General features: G+C 42.4%; 1 protein-coding gene across 1 annotated transcript in view; it reads right to left on the minus strand.

The window, feature by feature from the left end:
- pcloa (piccolo presynaptic cytomatrix protein a) overlaps positions 1 to 19977 on the minus strand; it is a 577994-nt gene that overhangs the window by 187766 nt on the left and 370251 nt on the right. Inside the window, exon 15 of the mRNA XM_060842523.1 lies at positions 4696 to 4743. Coding sequence (XP_060698506.1) covers positions 4696 to 4743 — 48 coding nt within the window. The remainder of the gene's footprint in view (positions 1 to 4695; positions 4744 to 19977) is intronic.

Below are 19977 nucleotides of genomic sequence, written 5' to 3' on the forward strand. Positions count from 1 at the left end.
CTGTCTACATACTGTGTCAGAAAGCCCTCCTGCACACACTGGACAAAAACTGACCCATCTATAGTACTTGTACTGTACTGATCCCAGTCAATATTTGGATAGTTGAAGTCCCCCATGACAACTACCCTGCCTCTCACACTCCTATTGAGAATCATCTTTGCTATCCTTTCCTCTACATCTCTGGAACTATTCGGAGGCCAATAGAAAACTCCCAGCATGGTGACTTCTCCTTTCCTGTTTCTAACCTCAGCCCATACTACCTCAGTTGACGAGTCCCCAAACATCTCTTCTACAACTGTAATATTGTCCCTGATCAACAATGCCACACCTCCCCCTCTTTTACCATCTTCTCTGTTCTTACTGAAACATCTGAATCCCGGAACCTGCAACAGCCATTCCTGTCCCTGCTCTATCCATGTCTCCGTAATGGCCACAGCATCGAAATCCCAGATATCAACCCATGTTGCCAGTTCACCCACTTTATTCCGGATGCTCCTCACGTTGAAGTACACACACTTCAAACCAGGTTCTCACTTGCCAGTCTCAGATATTTGATTTGGGAACTCCCTACTCTCATCCTGTTCTGTACCTGTCCTACAATTTTAGTTCCCATCCCCCTGCTGTATTAGTTTAAATCCACTTTAATAGCTTTAGCGAATTTCCCATCCAGGATATTGGTACCCCTCTGGCTTAGATGAAGACCATCCTGGTTGTAGAGGTCCCACCTACCCCAGAAAGAGCTACAATTGTCCAAAAACCCAAAACCCTCCCTCCTGCACCATCCCTGTAGCCAGATGTTCAATTCCTCTCTCGCCATATTCCTCACCTCACTAGCACGTGGCACGGGCAGCAAACCAGAGAAAACAACTCTGTCCTAGTTCTAAGCTTCCATCCTAGCTCCCTGAATTTCTGCCTCAAGTCCCCATCTCTCTTCCGACCTATGTCGTTGGTGCCAATGTGGACCATGACTTGGGGCTGCTCTCCCTCCCCCCGAAGGATCCCAAAAACACGATCAGAGACATCATGGACCCTGGCACCCGGGAGGCAACACACCAACCGTGAGTCTCTCTCGTCCCCTGAACTATCGAGTCCCCAGTGACAACTGCTCTGCTCCTCTTCCACCTTCCCTTCTGAGCAGCAGGTGCCCCACTGCTTTCCTCGGTAAGTCATACCCCCCAACAGTATCCAAAACGGCATACTTATAAGAAGCTTGACACTATCCAGGATATAGCAGCCCCTTGATTGGCACCACATCCATAAATATTCACTCCCTCCACCACCATCACTTAGAAGCAGATGCACTACAGAAATTGACCAAGACTCTTTAGACAGCATCTTCCAAACCCACTACCACACCCATCTAGAAGGAAAAGTGCATTTGATACATGGGAAGAACCAAACGGCATCACTGAGCAAATTGTTGTTGACCAGGTGCTGCTTGAAAACACTGTTAAAGACTCCTTCCATGACTTTATTGAGAGTAGACTGATGGGTGGTAATTGGCTAGTTGGATTTGTCCTGCTTTTGTGGACAGGACCTACCTGGGCAATTTTCCATATTAGGAGAAAGTGCAGACTACTGATGCTAGAGAAAGTGAGTCTAAAAGGGTGATGCTGGAAAATCACGGCTGGTTAGGCAGCATTCAAGGAGCAAGAGAGTTGATGTTTTGGGCATAAGCTTTTTATCAGGGCTCTCCTGCTCCTTGGGTGCTGCCTAACCAGCTGTGCTTTTCCAGTGCCACCCTGTTAGACTCCATTTTCCATATTATTGAGTAAATGCCAGCATTGTAGTTGTACCGGAAGAGCTTGGCTAGGGGATCTCACGTCTTCAATACTATGACTGGAATGTTGTTTCGGTCTATGACTTTGCAGTATCCACTGTCAGGAGCTGTTTCTTGATATCATGTGAAGTGGTTCAAATTGACTAAAGACCTGGTGGTTGCGATGCTGGGGACCATTGGAGGTGGATCATCCACTCGACACTTCTGACTGAAGATTGCAAATGTTTCAGCCTTGTCTTCTGTACTCACACACTGAACTCCCACATCATTTGAGGATATCTGTGGAGCCTTATCCTCCTAAACATCATTTTAATTTCCATCAACATTAATGATAAAATTTAGATCTGATTCATTCTTTATGGGACTACTTCGCTTTGTCTAATACATGCTGCTTCCTCGGTTTGGTATGCCAATGGCCCTGTGTTATACTTTCACCAAATTGGCACCTAAGTTTAGGTATGTTTGGTGCTGTTCTTGGCATGCTCTCTGGCACTCTGCATTGATTATAAACCTTCTTACTCCTAATCTTCACCCATGCCGACCAGATATCCCAACCCAATCTAGTCCATTTGTCAGCACTTGGTCCACATCCCTCCAAACCCTTCCTATTCATATACCCATCCAGATGCCTTTTAGATGTTGCAATTGTACTAGCCTCCACCACTTCCTCTGGCAGCTCATTCCATACACATACCACCCTCTGCGTGAAAAAATTGCCCCTTAGGTTTTTTTATATCTTTCCCATTTCACCATAAACCTATGCCCTCTTGTTCTGGACTCCCCAACAACAGGGGAAACAATTTGGCTATTTATCCTATCCATGCCCCTCATGATTTTATAAACCTCTATAAGGTCACCCCTCAGGCTCCAACGCTCCAGGGAAAACAGCCCTAGCCTATTCAAATCCTCCAACCCTGGCAAATTCCTTGTAAGTCTTTTCTGATCCCTTTCAAGTTTCACAACATCTTTCCAATAGGAAGGAGACCAGAATTGCACACAATATTCCAACAGTGACCTAACTAATGCCCTGTACAGCCTCAATATGACCTCACAAATCCTGTACTCAATACTCTGACCAATAAAGGAGAGCATACCACGTACCCAATGCCTTCTTGACTATCCTATCTACCTACGACTCCATTTTCAAGGAGTTATGAATCTGCACTCCAAGGTCTCTTTGCTCAGCAATACTCCCTAGGACCTTACCATTAAGTGTATAAATCCTGCTAAGATTTGCTGTCCCAAAATGCAGCACCTCACATTTATCTAAATGAAACTCCATTTGCCAGTTCTCAGAACCTCGGATCAAGCCCATTGGCCCCCCTGAACAAGATCCTGCTGTAATCTGAGATAACCTTCTTTGTTATCCACTACACCTCCAATTTTGGTGTCATCTGCAAACTTACTAACCGTACCCCTTATGCTCACATCCAAAGTAGTGGACCCAGCACCAATCCTTGTGGCACTCCACTAGTCTTAGACCTCCAGTCTGAAAAACAACCTTCCAACACCACCCTCCCTCTCAGATAAATCCCCAGGATCTGACCAGGTGTGCCCTAGAACTCGGTGGGAAGCTAGGGAAGTGATTGCTGGGCCTCTTATTGAGATTTGTATATCCTCGATAGTCACAGGTGAGGTGAGACTGGAGTTGGCTAACGTGATGCCTCTGTTTAAGAAAGGAGGTAAGGACAAACCAGGGAACTATAGACCAGTGAGGCTGATGTCGGTGGTGGGCAAGTTGTTGGAGGGATTCCTGAGGGACAGGATGTACATTATTTGGAAAGGCAAGGACTGATTAGGGATAGTCAACATAGCTTTGTGCGTGTGAAATCATGTCTCACAAACTTGATTGAATTTTTTAAAGAAGTAACAAAGAGAATTAATGAGGGCAGAGCGGTGGACATAATCTATATGGACTTCAGTAAGGCATTTGACAAGGTTCCCCATGGGAGACTGGTTAGCAAGGTTAGATCTCATGGAATACAGGGAGAACTAGCCATTTGGATACAGAACTACCGACTCCAATCTAAAAAGTGAGACAATGGAGTCCCACATAAACGCATGCTTGTACTTGCAGGGATACACTGTGCTTTGCTCAGGCGCTGTGTGCGTTCGTGTGGGGCTCTGGGCTTGGGAACTGCATGAATTTATGTGGGACTCCGGTGTCTCACTTTTTAGACTGGAGTCGGTCTAGGCATCGTGGCTTGGACAGAGAACATAGGGGGCCAACACCTTCAACATATTGTCTAGCTATCACCATTGTTAACAGCTAACCCGAGAATGCAACTTTTTAAAAAAAAAGTTTTGTGATTTACACATGAAAGAAGTGAAACTATCACTGGTATTCTAACAGATGAAAGGCTTAACAGACAATCAATTTTTGAATGTATAATTTCAGTTACATCACATTATAACTTTTGGTTTAAATTCTGTGGTTTGGATTGAGCCCTCCACTACCACCTGATGAAGGAGCGTCGCTCCGAAAGCTCGTGCTTCCAATTAAACCTGTTGGACTATAACCTGGTGTTGTGTGAATTTTAACTTTGTCCACCCCAGTCCAACACCAGCATCTCCAAATCATTCGTTTTTCAGCAATGATGCCTGTGCCATAAGTCAATCCTCTTCTTTCTCACGTTGTTCTCTTTATTTATGAATCTTTCACATTGTGCTGCAACCCAATATAACATATGAATTTATTCACTGTTCTTTAATTGTCAGGCTTTCAACTTAAAAGAAGATATAAAGATGGAATTATAATCTTATTTTTCTTCACGTGAACAACAAATTGTGAAGTAAATATCTTTACAATGTAAAGGGAGTAAGGTTTTAGAGAATGGCTACTGAATGCTTAATTCAAAGATATTAGACAGAAAAATGAAATATAAACTGCAATAAGGCATAAAAAAAAGTTTTACCTGAATTTCGCCAGTAATTGGATGTGATTTACTTGCTGTTTCAGGAGGCTGTAAAAGAATGAAAATAATTTTAAATAGCTCTTTCATATTATCATTAGACATTTTGAATAATTGTTATTTTTAGCTTTGCCACTGGGGGAGTTAACTGTTTTTGTCCCTGTTTGTTAATTTGTTTATAAACAATATATTTCAAAACTAACGGACAGATTTCAAGAAACATCGGAGAGAGATAGGGTACGATTGAAGGAAGAACTAATAGCTTTTGGTGAACATGCAGGCCCAGATCAAAATCTTGGAAGTTTTTAAAGGGCCCATTAAGATTGGAAGATAAAGAGAATTTTTTTTTGGAATGTTGTGGATTGTTCAATTCAAAATACTATAGACTGTCTCAGCTGCAGTTGCAGAATTTTTCACAGCGGTCAAAATGTTAGTGGAGTTTTCAAAGCAGGTTGATGGATAAAGATTGGCCTGAAAGTTCATTTTGGATAGAAGGTCTTATTTTAAAAAATCAGCTTTGTAGTCACAGTCATCAAAGAGAAAGATATAAAACACAAGGAAGAGCTGCCTAATTTTAATATCGCTGTGTTAACGCAAGATGGCAGAAGTATTCTACCAAGTGCCTTCTTCACCTGTTGTTCATTGTGTTTGTTTCTCACTTTTGTTCTTTCTGTGATCAGTTGTCCACTGCTAACCTTCTGTCATCCTTCTCATTTATCCAATTTTAATTAGTTGTTCTGAAATTAAACAGGTTTGCTGGGCAAGACCAATGGTAATTATAAAAGCTAAACATAGCACCAACAATGGACTGTAATTTCAGGGATAGCTTGTATCTTTCAATTCTCTCTCATTCTATTTGTTTTAGTCTGCCTGTCCTTTTACTCTCTTCTGTATCGTTTAATTGCATTTTACAATCCAGAAAAAAACTGATGATTCCTGAATTTTATTTCGACATAAATGTAATGCTTTGCCAAAATATAAGATCAACAAAGATGAAATAAATGGAGTTGATAAATATTTGTCCAGTTTCTGAATTGCTGTCATTATGAAAATTATCCAGTTAATACCTACAGACTCCATTTGACCTTAAATCATTAGAAATCCAGTTTTTGAAAGCACATTGCATGAAACTACCTGTATTTGCATTCTATTACATGACCGTCAATTCAGTGTAATTATGCAAAGATTTTTGCTTTTGACTCATTATCAGCTGGAACCAATGTCATAATTGAAAAACTTGAATTCATTACAGACATTTACAAACTAAGAATTCAATTTCATGAGTCGGGTTCAAACTAAACTTAGAAGCTACAAACCTCAGCGCAGTAGTGTCTGGTTTGTTGCTGCTAAAATATAAAGTTTGTTCCAAAAAGACATCCATGCCTTGTGTGGATTCCTCCCAAGAAAGCCATGCCATTTTGGGTTAGGCATTATCATGTGCATTGTGAACATCTATTGGATACATGCATATCGATTCTTACTTAGTGTGCAAAACCTACTTGGTGGCAGTACTGTCATTTTAGAGCTCAGGATTACTTCTGGGCCATGTGCCAGTGAGGCCATGAACGGGAAGGTAGTAGAGCTAAAAATGTGGCTGAAGAGCTTGTGAGGGAGGGAAGGCTTCAGGTATGTGGATTATTAGGATCGCTTTCAGGGCTGGAGGGCCCTGTACAAGAAGTTGTACTGAAACTGGAGGGGGCACCAACTTCTAGGGAGGTTTGTTAGTGTCATTTGGGAGTGTGAAAATAGACAAGTCCCCTGGGCCAGATGGGATCTATCCTAGGATCCTCTGGGAAGCAAGGGAAGAGATTGCCAAGCCTTTGGCATTGATCTTCAAATCATCATTGTCTACAGGAATAGTGCCTGAGGACTGGAGGATAGCAAATGTGGTTCCCTTGTTCAAAAAGGGTAGTAGAGACAACCCTGGTAATTACAGACCAGTGAGTCTCACTTCAGTTGTTGGTAAAGTGTTGGAAAAGGTTATAAGAGATAGGATTTATAACCATCTAGAAAATAATGATCTGATCAGGGACAGTCAGCACGGTTTTGTGAAGGGTAGGTCGTACCTAACGAATCTCATTGACTTTTTTGACAAAGTGACCAAACAGGTAGATGAGAGTAAACCGGTTGATGTGGTGTATATGAATTCCAGCAAGGTGTTCAATAAGGTTCCCCACAGTAGGCTATTACACAAAATGCAGAGGAATGGGATTGTGGGAGACATAGCAGTTTGGATCAGTAATTGGCTTGCTGAAAGAAAACAGAGGGTTGTAGTTGATGGAACATGTTCATCTTGGTGTACAGTTACTAGCGGCGTACCGCAAGGGTCAGTGTTGGGTCCACTGCTGTTCGTCATTTTTATAAATGACCTGGATGAGGGTTTAGAAGGGTGGGTTAGTAAATTTGCGGACATCACTAAGGTTGGTGGAGTTGTGAATAGTGACGAAGGATGAAGTAGGTTGCAGAGAGACATAAATAGGATGTAGAGCTGGCTGAGAGGTGGCAAATGGAGTTTAATGTGGACAAGTGTGAGTTGATACACTTTCGACAGAGTAATCGGAATGCAAACTACTGGGCCAAAGCTAGGATTCTTGGGAGTGCAGATGAGCAGAGAGATCTCGGTGTCCATGTTCACAGATCCCTAAAAGTTGCCACCTAGATTGACAGGGTTGTTAAGAAGGCATACAGTGTTTTGGCCTTTATTAATAGAGGGATTGAGTTCCGGAACCAGGAGGTTATGCTGCCGCTGTACAAAGCTCTGGTACGGCCGCACTTGGAGTATTGTGTACAGTTCTGGTCACCGCATTATAAGAAGGATGTGGAAGCTTTGGAAAGGGTGCAGAGGAGATTTACTAGGATGTTGCCTGGTGTGGAAGGAATGTCTTAAGAGGAAAGTCTGAGGGCCTTGAGGCTGTTCTCGTTAGAGAGAAGAAGGTTGAGACGTGACTTAATAGAGATAGACAAGATAATCAGAGGGAAAAAGAGAGAGCCTTTTTCCAAGTATGGGAACAGCAAACACAAGGGGACACAACTTTAAAGTGAGGGGAGGTAGGTATAAGACAGATGTCAGAGGTAGTTTCTTTACTCAGAGAGTAGTAAGGATATGGAATGATTTGCCTGCAACGGTATTAGATTCACCAAATTGAAGTACATTTAAGTCATCATTGGACAAGCATATGGACGTACATGGAATAGTGTAGGTGGGATGGGCTTCAGACAGGTATGACAGGGTGGCGCAACATCGAGGGCTGAAGGGCCTGTACTGCGCTGTAATGTTCTATGTTCTGTGATTTTAAACAAGTGTGACAGTGGGTACAGCAATTAGAGCAGTAAATCAGCAACTAAAATGACCAAGGAAGAGTCAGAAACTAAGACCAGTAAGGCTAAGAGGAAGAACAGACAGGAAGAGATGATTGAAAAAGGCAGGACTGGCAGTCTGATGTGCATTTGCTTTAATGCAAGGAGTACAATAGGTAAGGTAGATGAACCTAGAGCTTGGATTAATACATAGGACCATGACGTTGTAGCTATTCTGGAGACTTGGTTGAGAGAGGAAAAAGATTGGCAGCTTAACATTGTTGGATTTAGAGATTTCAGATGAGATATTGAGGGATGTAAAAGAGGTGGGGCAGTTGCATTACTGATTAAGGAGAATATCACAGCTTGAGTGAGGGAGGACACCTTGAATGGCTCATCCAGCAAGACCATACGAGAACGGCTCAGGACTAGGAAGGGTGCAAATACTTTGATGGGATTTTACTATATCTCTCAAGAGCTAGCAGGAGATAGAGGAACAGATTTGTATTCAGATTATGGAAAAATATAAATGCAACAGGGTTGTTGCGGTGGTCAGTTTTAATTTTCCCTCCATTGGTTGGGTCTCAATTAGTGCGAGGGGCTTAGATGGAGGGGACGTTTATTAAGTGTGTCCAGGACATTTTTGTTAAACAAGATATAAATATTCAAGCTATTTAATCCAACAACAGGGGCCATAATTAACTTGAATTTGGAGAATGAGCCCATCCAGATGATTGAAGTTTTAGTGGTGGTGCATTTCAGGAACAGTGACCATTATTCAAAGTTTGGGAGAAGATTTGTAGCTCGGGTGCTTGTTGTGGTTCTGTTCGTCAAGCTGGGAGTTGTGTTGCAAACATTTCGTCTCCTTTCTATGTGACATCCTTAGTGTTTGGGAGCCTCCTGTGAAGTGCTTCTGTGATGTTTCCTCCGGCAGTATAGTGGCTTGTCTCTGCCGCTTCCGGTTGTCAGTTGCTGTCTGCTGCAGTGGCCGGTATATTGGGTCCAGGTCGATGTGTTTGTTGATAGAATCAGTGGATGAGTGCCATGCCGCAAGGAATTCCCTGGCTGTTCTCTGTTTGGCTTGCCCTATAATAGTAGTGTTGTCCCAGTCGAATTCATGTTGCTAATCATCTGCGTGTGTGGCTACTAAGGATAGCTGGTCATGTCGTTTTGTGGCTAGTTGGTGTTCATGGATGCGGGTCGTTAGCTGTCTTCCTGTTTGTCCTATGTAGTATTTTGTGCAGTCCTTGCATGGGATTTTGTACACTACATTGGTTTTGCTCATGCTGGGTATCAGATCCTTCGTTCTGGTGAGTTGTTGTCTGACAGTGGCTGTTGGTTTGTGTGCTGTTATGAGTCCTAGTGGTCGCAGCAGGCTGGCTGTCAGTTCGGAAATGCTCCTGATGTATGGTAGTGTGGCTAGTCCTCTTGGTTGTGGCATGTCTTTCCCTTAGGCATCTGTTGATGAAATTGTGCAGGTATTTTTGGTGAATACCTTGTATAGGTGTTCTTCTTCCTCCTTTTGCAGTTCTGGTGTACTGCAGTGTGTTGTGGCCCTTTTGATTAGTGTCTTGATGCAACTTCGTTTGTGTGTGTTGGGGTGGTTGCTTTCATAGTTCAGGACTTGGTCTGTGTGTGTGGCTTTTCTGTATACCTTTGTGGTGAATTCTCCGTTCGGTGTTCTCTGTACCATCACGTCTAGGAATGGGACCTGGTTGTACTTTTCTTCCTTTGTCGTGAATCTGATTCCTGTGAGTGTGGCGTTGATGATCCAGTGTGTGTTCTCTATTTCTGTATTTTTAATGATTACAAAGGTATCATCCACATATCTGACCCAGAGTTTGGGTTGTATTTGCGGTAAGACTGTTTGTTCTAACCTTTGCATTACTGCTTCTGCTATGAGTCCAGAGATGGGTGAGCCCATGGGTGTTCCGTTGATTTGTTCGTATATCTGGTTGTTGGATGTGAAGTGTGTTGTGAGGCACAGGTCCAGTAGTTTAAGTATGCCGTCTTTGTTAATAGGTTCAACATCCTGTTGTCTGTTCTGTATGTCCAGCAGGTTGGCTATTATTTCTCTGGCTAGGGTTTTGACGATAGAGGTGAACAATGCCGTTACATCAAATGAGACCATGATTTCTTCCTTGTCTATGTGTATATTTCTGATGATGTCCAAGAATTCTTGTGTTGTTTGTATAGATTGTCTGGAACGGCTGATCAAGTGTTTCAGTTTCTGATGTAGTTCTTTAGCCAGTTTGTGTGATGGTGTCCCTGGTATTGATACTCTGGGTCTGAGTGGGATGTCTGGTTTGTGCACTTTAGGTGTACTTTAGCCAAACAGAGAACAGCCAGGGAATTCTTAGAGGCATGGCACTCATCCACAGATTCTATCAACAAACACATCGACCTGGACCCAATATACCGGCCACTGCAGCGGACAGCAAGAACTGACAACCGGAAGCGGCAGAGACAAGCCACTATAAATGCTGGAGGAAACATCACAGAAGCACTTCACAGGAGGCTCCCAAGCACTGAGGATGTCACCTAGAAAGGGGACGAAACGATTGCAACACAAACTCCCAGCTCAGCGAACAGAATCACAACAATGACCATTATTCTGTAAGTTTTAGGTTACTTATGGATAAGGAAAAGAGTAGTCCTTGGGTGAAAGTATTAAACTGCAGGCAGCCTAACTACCATGATATTAGGCAGGAACTGGGGAATGTGGATTGGGGGTAGCTGTTTGAGGATAAAGCCACATCAGGCATGTAGAAATCGTTTAAAGGCCAGGTGATAGAGTTCAGAAGCAGAATGTTCCTGTAAAAATGAAGGAACATGATGGCAAGATTCAGGAACCTTGGATGACAAGAGAAAAGAAAAAGGAGGCTTACGTCAGGTTTAGGAAACTGAAAACAAAGTCCTTAAAGAATACAAGTTCAGCAGTCAAGAACTCAAACAAGGAACTAGGAGGGCTAAAAGAAACAGTGAAAGGTCTTTGGCAAACAGGATAAGGAAACTCCCAAAGTGTTTTAGACATATACAAGGAGCAAGAGGGTGGCTCAGGAAAGGGTAGGTCCAATCAAGGACAAAAAAAGGGAATTTATGCATGAAGCCAGAGCAAGGGAGTAAAGTCCTTAACTATTACTTTACATCAGTATTCACAAAGGAGACGGACATGATGGATGGTCAGTCTTGGGAAGGGTATGTTGATATTCCAGGGGATAAAAAAGGTGTTAGGTGTTTTGAAAAGTATTAAGGTAGACAAGTCCCCAGGACCTGATGGAATCTATGCCAGAATTCTATGGGAAATAGGTGAGGAAATTGCTGGGGCCTAGTACGAAATCTTTGTATCCTCTGTAGAGGCCACAGAGGTCTGGAGAATAGCCAACATTGTTCCTTTAAGAGGGGCAACAGGAATAATTCAGTAACGTACTGGCCATTGAACAATGTTATTGGAGAAGAAGATAGCATTTATCCACATTTAGAAAAATTTACTTATTTGCAATAGGTAGCATGGCTTTGTGTGGGGAAGGTCGTGTCTCACAAACTACATTTGAGTTTTTGAGGAAGTGAAGAAGTTGATTGATGAGGGAAGGGCAGTAGATGTTATCTAAATGGGCTTTAGCAAGGCCTTTGACAAGGTCCCTCATGGTAAGCTGATACAAAAGTGAAGTCACATGGCATTTGCGGATGAGCTGTTAAGATGTATACAGAACTGGCTTACTCAGAGAAGAGGACAATAAGGGTAGAAGGATGCTTTTCAGTTGAAGATCTGTGACCAGTGGTGTTCTACTACGATCAGTGCTGGTACCCCTGTTGCTTGTCATATATTCAAATGATTTGGAGGACAATGTAGGTGACCTGACTAGTAATTTGAGGATGATGCAAAGATTGTGGGAGCTGTAGTGAGGAGGATTACCAGGATCTACAGCAGGACATGGGCAAACTAGAGACATGGGCAGAGAAATGGCAGATAAAGTTTAGGGTGAGAGGGGAAAGATATAAAAGAGACCTAAGGGGCAACTTTTTCACACAGAAGGTGGTACATGTATAAAATGAGTTGCCAGAGGATGTGATGGAGACTGGTACAATTGCAACATTTAAAAGGCATCTGGATGGGTATATGAATAGGAAGGGTTTGGAGGGATATGGGCTGGGTGCTGGCAGATGGAACTAGATTGAGTTGGGATATCTGGTCAGTATGGACGAGTTGGACCGAAGGGCTTGTTTCCATGTTGTATATTTCTATGACTCTAATCCAGACAGAGGGATCTAGGTGTAACCAGTCTACAATTCCCTGAAAGTGGCAACACAAGTGATTAAGGTGGTCAAGAAGACATGTGAAATGCTTCCCTTCATTGGTCAGAATGTATAGTATAAAAATCAGCAAATCATATTACTGCTGTATAGAAATTTAAACAGGCCAAATTTTGAATATTTTTTACAGTTCAGATCACCACACTACCAGAAGGATCTGGAGGCTTATGTAAGGGTACAGAAATGGTTTACCAGGATGTTGCCTGGTTTGGAGGGTGTCAGCTGTGATCGAGATGACACAAACCTGGATTGTTTTCATGTGAACATTGAAGGATGAGGGGTGGCCTGATAGAAATGTATAAAATTATGAGAAGCTAGGACAGAATGGATAGTTTGAGTCATTTTCCCAAGGTTGAAATGTCAATTATTAGAGGATAGAGGTTTAATGTAAAAGAGGCTAAGTTTAAAGGAGATCTGAGAGGCAAAAGTTTTACACAGAGGGCGGTAAGTGCCTGAAAGGTGCTGCCAGAGGAGGTGATGCAGGGGGATACAATAGCAACGTTTAAGAGGCATCTTGACAGATACATGAATAGGCAGAGAATTTAAAATCTGATTGAAGGCAGAGAATAGAAAGATATGGATGGCATGGAGGCAAAAGGATTTTAGTTTAGAAAGCCATCATGTGTTAACGCAGGGCCTCTGGGCCAAAGGGCCTGTTCCTGTGCTGTCCAGTCAATCCAATCACTCCTGATATGACAAATGTTCCATCCCAGGGATCAGACTGGTGAACATTCGATCAACGGCAATCTCGCTCAACCTGTTCCTTGAGTAAAGAGATTAAATCTGCAAACAATACTCTAAGTGTGGTCTCACCAAGGCCCTCTATAGATGCAGTAAGACATCCTTGCTCCTTTATTCAAAGACTCTTGCCATGAACGGCAATATATCATTTACTTTCCTCATTGCTTGCTTCATCGGCATGCTTGCTTTGTGACCGGTACAAGGACACCCAGGTTCCTTTTGGACATCAACATTTCTCAATGTATCCCCATTTAAATATACTCTGCCATTTTTACTTTTCCTATGGAAATAGATAACTTCATACTTATCATTGTTATACTTCAGGCACCATATATTGGCCGATTCACTCGATTTGTCAAAATTGTCCTGAAGCCTCGATGTTCTCTTCATCACCTTTATTTCCATTTAGTTTTGTGTCATCAGCAAACTTGGAAATATTACATTTGTTCCCATCATCCAAGTCATTGATATATCTTGAGAACTGCTGGGACCCAAACACTGACCCCGCTTGTCAATGTCTTCTACTCTGAAGAAAAGTCCTCTTATTGCTCCTGTTCTCTGTCTGCTAACCAACTGTCAATTCATACCAGTCTATTACCACCAATTCCATGTGATTTAACCTTGCACAATATCCTCATATAAGGATCTTTATTAAAAACTTCCTGAAAATCCAAATACAACATGTGCAGGTCAGGTGAATTGGCCATGCTAAATTGCCCGTAGTGTTAGGTAAAGGGGCAAATGTAGGGGAATGGGTGGGTTGTGCTTTGGCGGGTTGGTGTGGACTTGTTGGGCCGAAGGGCCTATTTTCACACTGTAAGTAATCTAAAGAACACCCCCATTGATTCTCCCTTATCTATTCTACCAGCACAACTTCAAAAAACTTTGTCAAACACCATTTCCTTTTCATAAATCCAAGGTGACTTTGTGTAATAATGTTTGCATTTTAAATGCTCTGTTATCATGTTCTTCACAATATTTTCCCTTCTGCTGATGTTAGTTAAGTAAGAGTTAAATAGGTATTTACTGTGAGAATTAAATCAGGATTTCTATCTTCATAGTTAGCAGAATTGTCCAGGCCAACCTTGCATCGAATAAGTGCTGGCATCAGCAGAACTTTCCAGAGAAGCCTTGGGAATCATAAGACAGAGGATTCCTTTTGCGCATTTCTAGGCATAATCCATGGACAGGTACATAATCCAGAGGGAAAACACAGATACTGATAAGGAATTGTGGAAGCAGTACCAGACATAGTCAGGCTAGGATAACGTTAAGCAGCCCAAGTCAATTAAAATATGTACCTAGGACTGAAGACATCTATGCACGTAAAAGTTTACAATTTGTGGATGTGACTAAGTGTGTCCATGTTGATGGATTTCTTGAATTCAGCAGATGATTGAATGCAGACTAATCAGTCTGTAATTTCCATTTTTCTCTCTCCCTCTTTTAAATTTTTCCACACTCCAATATGCCGGGACTATTCCCAAATCTAGAGCATTTTAGAAAATGGCAATCAATGTCTTCATTATTTCCACGGCCATCTCCTTTAATATGTCCCATTTCAAAACCATTAATTTCTCTAGCACTACTTTATGAACACTAATTTATTTCAGTTCTTCCTTTGCAAAAGATCTTTGGGAAGATCTCTGTGTTTTCTCTGAAAATAAAGTTGTTCAATTTCTCTGCTGTTTCCTTTCTCTCCATTAACAATTTCTCACAGTTCAGGCTGTAATTCTCCAATTTCAGAGTGAGAAATTTCATGAGAATGGTTTATGAGTGACAAAATTCAGTTGCAAAGGTAGATTGGAGAAGCAGGGGCTGCTCTTCATGGAGAAGAAAAGACAGACAGGAGATTTAGAACATAGAATAATACAGTGCCAAAAGGCCCTTCAGCTGTTGTGGTTCTGTTCGCCGAGCTGGGAATTTGTGTTGCAAACGTCTCGTCCCTTGTCTAGGTGACACTCTCGTGCTTGGGAGCCTCCTGTGAAGCGCTTCTGTGATCTTACCTCCGGCATTTATAGTGATTTGTATCTGCTGCTTCCGGTTGTCAGTTCCAGCTGTCCGCTGCAGTGGCCGGTATATTGGGTCCAGGTCGATGTGCTTATTGATTGAATCTGTTGATGAGTGCCATGCCTCTAGGAATTCCCTGGCTGTTCTCTGTTTGGCTTGTCCTATAATAGTAGTGTTGTCCCAGTCAAATTCATGTTGCTTGTCATCTGCGTGGCTACTAAGGATAGCTGGTCATGTCGTTTCGTGGCTAGTTGGTGTTCATGGATGTGGATCATGAGCTGTCTTCCTGTTTATCCTATGTAGTGTTTTGTGCAATCCTTGCATGGGATTTTGTACACTACATTGGTTTTGCTCATGCTGGGTAACAGGTCCTTCGTTCTGGTGAGTTGTTGTCTGAGAGTGACTGTTGGTTTGTGTGCTGTTATGAGTCCTAGTGGTTGCAGTAGTCTGGCTGTCAGTTCGGAAATGCTCCTGATGTATGGTAGTGTGACTAGTCCTTTGGGTTGTGGCATGTCCTCATTCCGTTGTCTTTTCCTTAGGCATCTGTTGATGAAATTGCGCGGGTATCTGTTTTTGGCGAATACATTATATAGGTGTTCTTCTTCCTCTTTTTGCGGTTCTGGTGTACTGCAGTGTGTTGTGTCCTTTTGAATAGTGTCTTGATGCAACTTCTTTTGTGTGTGTTGAGGTGGTTGCTTTCGTAGTTCAGGACGTGGTATGTGTGTGTGGCTTTTCTGTATACCTTTGTGGTGAATTCTCCATTCGGTGTTCTCTGTACCATCACGTCTAGGAATGAGAGTTGGTTGTCCTTTTCTTCCTCTCTAGTGAATCGGATTCCTGTGAGTGTGGCGTTGATGATCCGGTGTGTGTTCTCTATTTCTGTGTTTTTAATGATTACAAAGGTGTCATCCAAATATCTGACCCAGAGTTTGGGTTGAATTTGCGGTAAGACTGTTGTTCTAACCTTTGCCTTACTGCTTCTGCTATGAGTCCAGAGATGGGTGAGCCCATGGGTGTGCCGTTGATTTGTTCATACATTTGGTTGTTGAATGTGGAGTGTGTTGTGAGGCACAGGTCCAGTAGTTTAAGTATGCCGTCTTTGTTGATAGATTCAACGTCCTGTTGTCTGTTCTGTATGTCCAGCAGGTTGGCTATTGTTTCTCTGGCTAGGGTTTTGTCGATAGAGGTGAACAGTGCCATTACATCGAATGAGAACATGGTTTCTTCCTTGTCTATGTGTATATTTCTGATGATGTCCAAGAATTCTTTTGTGTTGACCGTATACAGTGTCTGGATCCGCTGATCAGGTGTTTCAGTTTCTGCATTTAAGATGCATCTGGAAAGCTGCATGAGTAGGTGGGGAGCAGAGGGAAACAGATGCTTAGGAATTGACCGACAGGTTTAGACAGTACATTTGGATCAGCTCAGGCTTGGAGGGCCAAAGGGCCTGTTCCTGGGCTCTAAACACACAACACTGGAGCCCCCCAGGGGTGCGTACTCAGCCCCTTACTGTACTCACTGTATACCCATGACTGTGTCATCAAAGACCAGACTAATGCCATTTACAGGTTCGTTAATGACACCACCATAGTCAATCGAATCTCAGATAGTGATGAAACAGACTACGGACGGGAGCTGGAAGACCTGGAAAAACGGTGCACTGAAAACTATCTAGCTCTCAATGCCGGCAAAACCAAGGAACTCATTACTGACTTTTGGCAGGATGATACTCATGCCCCCCTACACATTAACAGCACAGAGGTGGAATGAGTGGAGAGTGTCAAGCTCCTGGGAATGGTCATCCACAATAAGCTTTCTTGGACTCTTCATGTGGACACACTCGTCACAAAGGCCCAACAATGTCTCTTCTTTCTCAGGAAGCTGAGGAAACTTGGCATGATGGCGAATACCCTTGCCAACTTGGTAGGTGCACCATCAAGAGCATTCTGTCTGGATGTATCACTACCTGGCATGGCAATTGTACCATTCAAGATCAGACACAGTTACAGAGAGTGGTAGAGTAGTGAACTTGGCCTGGACGATCACAAAGGCCAACCTCCCATCTATAGAATCCGTCTTCCAGGCCGGCTGTCAAGGAAAGGCCGCCAGCATTCTCAAAGATCCATCCCACGCTGGCGATGTTTTTCTACAAAATCTACCATTGGGGAGAAGGTACAGACACCTGAACACACGCACCAACCGGTTTTGTAACAGTTTCTACTTTATTGTTGTTAGAATACTGAATGGACTCACAAACTCTTAACATTCACATGTACCTGTGTCTTTGTTTTTGCTGCTGTTTACCTTTATTTACTTATCTATGCTACTTAACTCTGTGATCTGCCCGTATGGCTGCAAGACAAAGCTTTTCACTGTGCCTTGGCACACGTGAGAATAAATTCAATTCAGTTCAATTCAACTCAATTCAATTCAATTCATGCATGGTCTGTCCAAAGTAGAGAAGGAGAAATTATTTCGATCGATGGAAGAATGGAGTGATGTGATATAGACTGTGTGATTATTTTTGTATTTTAAAAATCATCAATTTTAAGTTTGTCTGAGCGACATGTGGGTTTTCTGTATATCTGGTTCATAATTAACTTCTGAGTGCCTACGCAGCAGTTGCAGAGAGCTACTTTTATAGCACTAATTAGCTTTTGTTTAAATTAGGATGTTTTACAACTTAGCAAGGTAAATCATTATGCTTTAGAATTTTTAAATTTCTTTTCAGCTTGGGGAAAACCATAGCTTCGTGGCACAGACCCTTTGTAATCTTATTTTGTTTTGCACATTCTGTGAAGACCTTGAATAGCGATGTCTGTAAAGAGCAATGCCTCTATGAAGGGTAGAATACAGTAAATCTAAATCGTCTAGGTAATGAACAAGTGATTGTCCCAAATCAGAAGAAGTTACTTCAAGCTAAGTATGTTTAAACTCAGATGCATGACAGCTCCAGGAAGAAACTACCAGGCCCACTGTCAAGGAAAGGTTTCCAGCATTCTCATAGATCCATCCCACACAGGTAATGTTTTCCTACAACCTCTACCATTGGTGAGAAGGTACAGAGACCTAGAGGGGTTAAATTAACACTTTCCGTTAAGGTGAGTACCTCAGGGAGCCTCACTGTGCTGTATCTTCACTGGCAAACGTTCAAGATGGCAGCAGAGTAGGGCTCCTAAGCAGAGCTTGTCCACTCTGATCGCTTTTCTTTCTTCTTCTTTTCTCACTTTTCTTTCCTCTCTTTCTCTTAATTATTTATTTTTTTCTTAGTCTACTCACCTACTGCATGTCTGGAGCAGCACCAGAGTGGGACTCTGCAACGAGGTGGCTAAGGCGGCAATGGAGCGTGGCAGCAGCTGGGGTCCAGTATGAGCCCGGATGCCGTCTGTGGTGAAGAATGGCGGCATCGAAAGATGGTGGCAGCAGCGACCAGTAACAAAGAAAGACAGCAGCTACGGTCAGCGGTGGTCGGGGACAAAGCCTTGCGAGTGGCAGCAAAGCCTGGCATGCCCGATGGAGGTCAGCGGCGAAAGCAGCCGGTGAACAGGGGCAGGTCTTAGCCCAACGTGGTGAAAGCATGCCCAGTGCTGGGGAGAGCAAGCCCGCTTGAGGAAAGCCCAGCTTGGAGCGCTGTCAGGTCCACAACTTAAGAAAGGACTGTAATAGTTGACTTTTTAAAATTGATTGCTTTATTTTTCCACTTTTATACTGCTGAACTTTTTAACTTATTTCTTTATTTTTCTATCTCTATAATTAAGGTTTCTACATATCTCTTTAAGTACATACCGTACGTAAAATGGTGTCATGTGTGGTGACATTGCACGCTTTTCTGTACTCTTATATTCCATACTTGAGTACACGTGATAATAAAGCCTAAATCTAAAACTAAGGTATCACAAAAGGTGTTTTTCTCTAAGAGGGTTGTTTTTGCGCATTGTACAAGGGATAAGAGTTTTTGGAACTTGTAAAGGAATGCTTTGGGATTAATTGGATAATACTTTCCTTCTGCATTTGTGTTATATTCTGCACTTGTGTTAAAAGAACGTAGCTTAATTTATTCCATTTTATCTTCATTTCTTTTGGTTAATAAACTTCTTTTTTATAGGTAATTCATAATCTGCGACATTGTGTGTGTTTGTTTTAGTGAGAGATTGCTTGTTAAAACCAAACCAAAACAAAACATAATCCAACAAGCTAGGTTTTTATCTGGGATCGAACAAATTCAATCACAACATGAGCTGGAAAGACAAGTGCGATACCATGAGGAGAAAATATTTTATGCAGAGAATGGTTCAGATTTGAACGTGCTGCCTAAGACTGTAGTGGAAGAAGGTTCAACTAAAGGTTCATAAAGGAGAATTGAATTATTATCTGAAAACAAAGAAGAAATATATAGTTGAGTGGCCCTTAGTGAATTGTTCCTGCAGATGGGCATTAGGGCCAGAATAAGCTGATTGGCCTTTTTTTATGCTGTCAGCATTCTTTGACTCTCATCTCCACTGCTGTGAATGGCACAGTTAGGGGCAGCATGGTGGCTCAATGGTTAGCAATGCCACCTCACAGTGTCAGGGACTCGGGTTTGGTTCCCACCTGAGTATGTGTGGAGTTTGCACATTCTCCCCGTGTCTGCGTGGGTTTCCTCCGGATACTCTGGTTTCCTCCCATAATCTAAAGATGTGCAGGTTAGGTGAATTTGCTGTGCTAAATTGCCCATAGTGTTCAGGGATGTATGGTTAGGGGTAAATATAGGGTAGGGGAATGGTTCTGGGTGGGTTACTCTTTGGAGGGCTGAATGACCTGTTTCCACATTGTAGGGATTCTATTATTCCATGTGAGTTTTAGTTCTTTAACATCTGAACAATAAATTGTGTGAAAACAAGCTTATTGTGTTTTGTTTAGTTTAGTTGTACACTGAAATGGAAA

This window comes from Hemiscyllium ocellatum, chromosome 23 (assembly GCF_020745735.1).
Source record: "Hemiscyllium ocellatum isolate sHemOce1 chromosome 23, sHemOce1.pat.X.cur, whole genome shotgun sequence".
In the NCBI taxonomy this organism is placed as follows: domain Eukaryota; kingdom Metazoa; phylum Chordata; class Chondrichthyes; order Orectolobiformes; family Hemiscylliidae; genus Hemiscyllium; species Hemiscyllium ocellatum.